Source organism: Habropoda laboriosa, unplaced genomic scaffold (assembly GCF_001263275.1).
Source record: "Habropoda laboriosa isolate 0110345459 unplaced genomic scaffold, ASM126327v1 scaffold14, whole genome shotgun sequence".
In the NCBI taxonomy this organism is placed as follows: Eukaryota; Metazoa; Arthropoda; class Insecta; order Hymenoptera; family Apidae; genus Habropoda; species Habropoda laboriosa.
Genome location: NW_017100137.1, coordinates 770,925 through 775,136, shown reverse-complemented (window position 1 = coordinate 775,136; position 4,212 = coordinate 770,925). Strand labels below are relative to the sequence as shown.

General features: G+C 28.9%; 1 protein-coding gene across 1 annotated transcript in view; it reads left to right on the top strand.

The window, feature by feature from the left end:
• The window catches only part of LOC108579345 (phospholipase DDHD1-like), a 4,476-nt gene extending 801 nt beyond the window's left edge, over positions 1-3,675 (top strand). The window contains exons 3-11 of the mRNA XM_017942870.1: positions 180-512; positions 1,028-1,195; positions 1,276-1,404; positions 1,482-1,623; positions 1,737-1,843; positions 1,946-2,259; positions 2,927-3,212; positions 3,305-3,439; positions 3,530-3,675. Of these exons, the coding sequence (XP_017798359.1) occupies positions 180-512; positions 1,028-1,195; positions 1,276-1,404; positions 1,482-1,623; positions 1,737-1,843; positions 1,946-2,259; positions 2,927-3,212; positions 3,305-3,439; positions 3,530-3,675 (1,760 nt within the window). The remainder of the gene's footprint in view (positions 1-179; positions 513-1,027; positions 1,196-1,275; positions 1,405-1,481; positions 1,624-1,736; positions 1,844-1,945; positions 2,260-2,926; positions 3,213-3,304; positions 3,440-3,529) is intronic.
• The last annotated feature ends 537 nt before the right edge of the window (positions 3,676-4,212 follow it).

Below are 4,212 nucleotides of genomic sequence, written 5' to 3'. Positions count from 1 at the left end.
TATACATCCTGAAATTTTTTGTACCTTATATACATATATACCATAATCTGATTATTTAACTGCAAAGTGAAATAAAAGCAATAAAATTATAAATAATAAGTGAAAATCATATTAGTTGTATTAAAATTAAAAGTTATGGATTAAATATTTTGTTAAATTTGTATTATTTTAATTTCAAGTTTCAATGTTTAAAGGAGTTACAGAAGTATCAAATGCAGAATCAAATACGAGAGAAGATGTGGAAAATGTAACAAATGAATTAACATATGCAGAACCTTTAACTCCAGAACAAATACGATGGTTCTACAGAGATGGTGTAGATAAAAGATGGGTAGAATTCTGTGGATATGATAGCTTAAGGATTGAAAACGCTTGGCAAAATCATCAAAATTTGCTTAGCAGAAAAGATGATACAACTAATAATTCATCTCCTGTTGAAAAAATTGTAGTGAAGGGAGGAATGTATGATGTGGAACTAGATAAATTGAAATGTGTTTCTATATATTGCCCAGGTACATATGTTTTTAGTTTGAATGTCATTATTTTGTTATTTAAATGATAATGAAAGTTCAAATTATATAGAAAACTAGAGCTCTGTATGAGTAATTTAAATTAATGAAAATTTGCTGTTCATTATTTTGTGTTAATTCTGTCACATACTAAATAAAGTATAAAGTTTATCATTTTATGATTCTTTGACTTGACTTAAGTAGTAACTTTATTTCTTTTGATGCATGTATGATTATGACTGCCATAAAGATTGGTTTGACCTTAAATTTATTGTAGTCAACTCCATTTAACCATGATTAATCTAACCAGAGCACCATAGATTAGATTTTATATACTTTGATATTGTAATATATTTTCAATCTCTACATATTTCTGTTTTCAGAAAACTGTGCATAAAAATAATCTGTACAAATTTCTTTTCAAGTTTTTTGCTTTAAATTGCTGTGTTAATTCAATAATTGCATATTATATGATTTTGTCTAAATAAATATAATTATTAATTTTTATTTATCCAAAGGTGAAGAGTGGGAAATTATGAGAGGTACTTGGTATTATGATGGCAGTTGGTTACCTCTAGAATTAGAACAATCTAAAGTTATAGAAGAAGTTCATCTTAATCTTTTTCAAAAGCAATCTTCTGGCCAATCCACCTCAAAATGTGATACACCTTCTTACACTTATAAAGGTATAAAGTCTCTTTCAATCTTATATATTATTTTCTATTCTAAAATAGTACAAATAAAAATAAAACTGTTATTCTTTTAGTATTACACACAGAACACTTTCCTGAATTTCACGTTGATTGGCATAGTATAAATGATGTGGTATTGTACAGTGAATATAGGCATAGTAAATTAATGCGTAGTGTTACATCAAAGCTGGGTTTTGCCAAAAGTAAGTATTTTAAAAATATATTTATGATCACAATTTATTTATTACTTATATTTCATTATATCTAATGAATGTTATAGCAACAGGCTATCAGTTAAGAAGAGGATATAAAGTTCCCGCTGTAATGGAAGATAAACCTAATGATATTGACCACATAATATTTGTGGTTCATGGAATTGGTCAAAAAAGAGATACTGGAAAAATTATTCGTAATACAACATTGTATGTAGAAAATATAATTAATAATTATTATATAACACATGTAATACATGTGTATTTGTAGCATGTTATAGAACTCTCAAACAATTAATGTGCTATATTTAATAATTAAACAGGTTTAGAGATTGTGTAGACTGGTTGAAACAAAAATATTTTCCCAATTCTAATTATAGAGTAGAATTTTTCCCAGTTGAGTGGCGATCATCATTAAAACTTGATGGAGGTAAGAAGTTATTGTATAATTTACATAACCTCGTTCTGATTTTTGGTTTTATTATATCTAATTAAATGTCTTATATTTTCCATTTTATAAATACTGTTTCAGGTATAGTAGAAGCTATTACACCATTCAGTGTAGTAAGCATACGACACTTATTAAATACATCAGCAATGGATATCCTTTATTATACAAGTCCTCTTTATGGAGGGGAAGTAAGAGCTGGCTTACAGAAGGAGTTAAATAGATTGTATTTTATGTTTGCTAGTCGACATCCCGGTTGGAAAGGAAAAGTTTCAATTTTAGCACATTCTTTAGGATGTGTAATTGTTTATGACATTGTCACAGGTTGGATGGGTCCAGATACAAGACCTCCATCCCCAGAAACACAAGAAGTTTTAAAGCAACGGTTACAATTCCCAGTAAGTGTTACTGTTTACTGTATATTGTTTTGTAATAAAATGTGAAATACTTATCTATAACATTTATATACATACATATACGGTGTGCTGCAGTTAAATTAACAAACTTCACCAGCATGTTTTTAAAGTTATTCTAAACAAAAAATATGATATGAAAAATGGGTCAATTTAGCTTCGTTATCGAGATATGGACCGAAATATTGATACGTTCTAGTTGTTGCGTTAAGAGATTATATTCTTGTCCTGATTGGGATAAGCTGTTCATTTCTGCGGTATTTGTCTTGTAATGATAAGAGTAAAACATTGACCTAGCTAATGGTATTCGTATATATGACAACGATATTAACAGCGTCGCCTATGCCGCTTATTCTTTAATTGTACGACATCAAATGCTGTTCGGTAAAATACCTGCAAATTTTTCATTCAAGAAATGCGCTGGTATGGTGTTTCTGTATGACTTTTATAATAGGTGTAATATCAGTATCAAACGCATTTTCAGTGTAATGTAAAAGAAATAATTAAGCAAATGTTAAGAAACTTTAATCGAACCGTGATGTAGGTAACCTTTTTTTTACTTGTAATAACAATTTGAACACGCTGGCAAAGTTTGTAGGTTTAATCGCGAAACATCCTGCATAATAATAGTTAAATGTTTTCATTTTTCCAGATTGAAAATTTATTTTGCTTGGGTTCTCCACTATCAGTATTCCTCGCATTACGTACGCCTTCTCCATCCAACAAAACAGATGTGATGCCACAAGGTTTATGCAAAAGATTTTACAATATATTTCACTGGTCTGATCCTGTAGCTTATAGAATGGAGCCACTTCTAGAGAGGGGATATAGCAAAATTGAACCTGTTCTTATTCCACCATATGGAGGAGATGATGGTCATCAAACAGAACAATCACCTTCAACAATGAATAATGCTGATCAAAATTTTTCTCCTGCAGGTATATGAAATAATTTTTATTTGTGTTTAGAACAATATGTTTTAGAAACTTTAATTACATTTGTATATATAATCCAAAACATTGTATAACAGAAAATGATGAAAGAGATGAAAATTCGGTAGATATATCTAATCGCACAACAGATAAAGGTTGGAGTCTTTGGGGCTTAGTTCGAGCTGGTTGGAATGTTAAAGAAGGTGTTCCTACACCACTCCAACCAGGTCAAGGTAAAACTATTATATTAACTTTTAATTCATGCAAAGATATTAAAAGTTGTCTCACTAAAAATAATGAAAAATTGTTCTTATATTTATTAGAATTAGCACAACGATTGGATTATGTACTTCGAGCAAGTTTAGGAAGAAATTATTTATACACATTAGCAGCACATACCACATATTGGAGTAACTACGATGTAGCTTACTTTGTGCTAACCAGACTTTTTCCAACATTAGAGACGTGATGTTGGTTTGTACATTTAGAATGGAATTCAATTAGATTCTATTAAAATTTACTAGTCCACTGTAGGCCTTTGAAATTTAATATTGGAAGTAGGCCTACCACCAAAACAATCTGTGATAATGAAAGAAACGATACAATAATGTTATGGATTCTATGTAATCGTTTTATATCGCTCGCATAATTTAAGATTAATGCGGTCGAGTTTCACAAATATAAAGCTTACATGCGTTTTTACGTATTCCATAAGATAATTTGTTTACATGCAATATTACTACAATTACTTTAATCATTGTTTTAATGATTACATCTTTATTTATTAGTAAGTTCTTTATCGTTAAAAAAATTAATTTTATAACCTACATTAAACATAAAAATATAGTTTATGTAAAATGTTTATTTAAATTACTGTAACTGACAAAAACTACGGTGTCGTAAATCTGTTCTCTATTAGACAACTTACATTATTGACAAATTATTATTTATATTTCAATTCAATTACAGGTCAAACTACAAAAATAATATTTGCTTTATGTAGCAA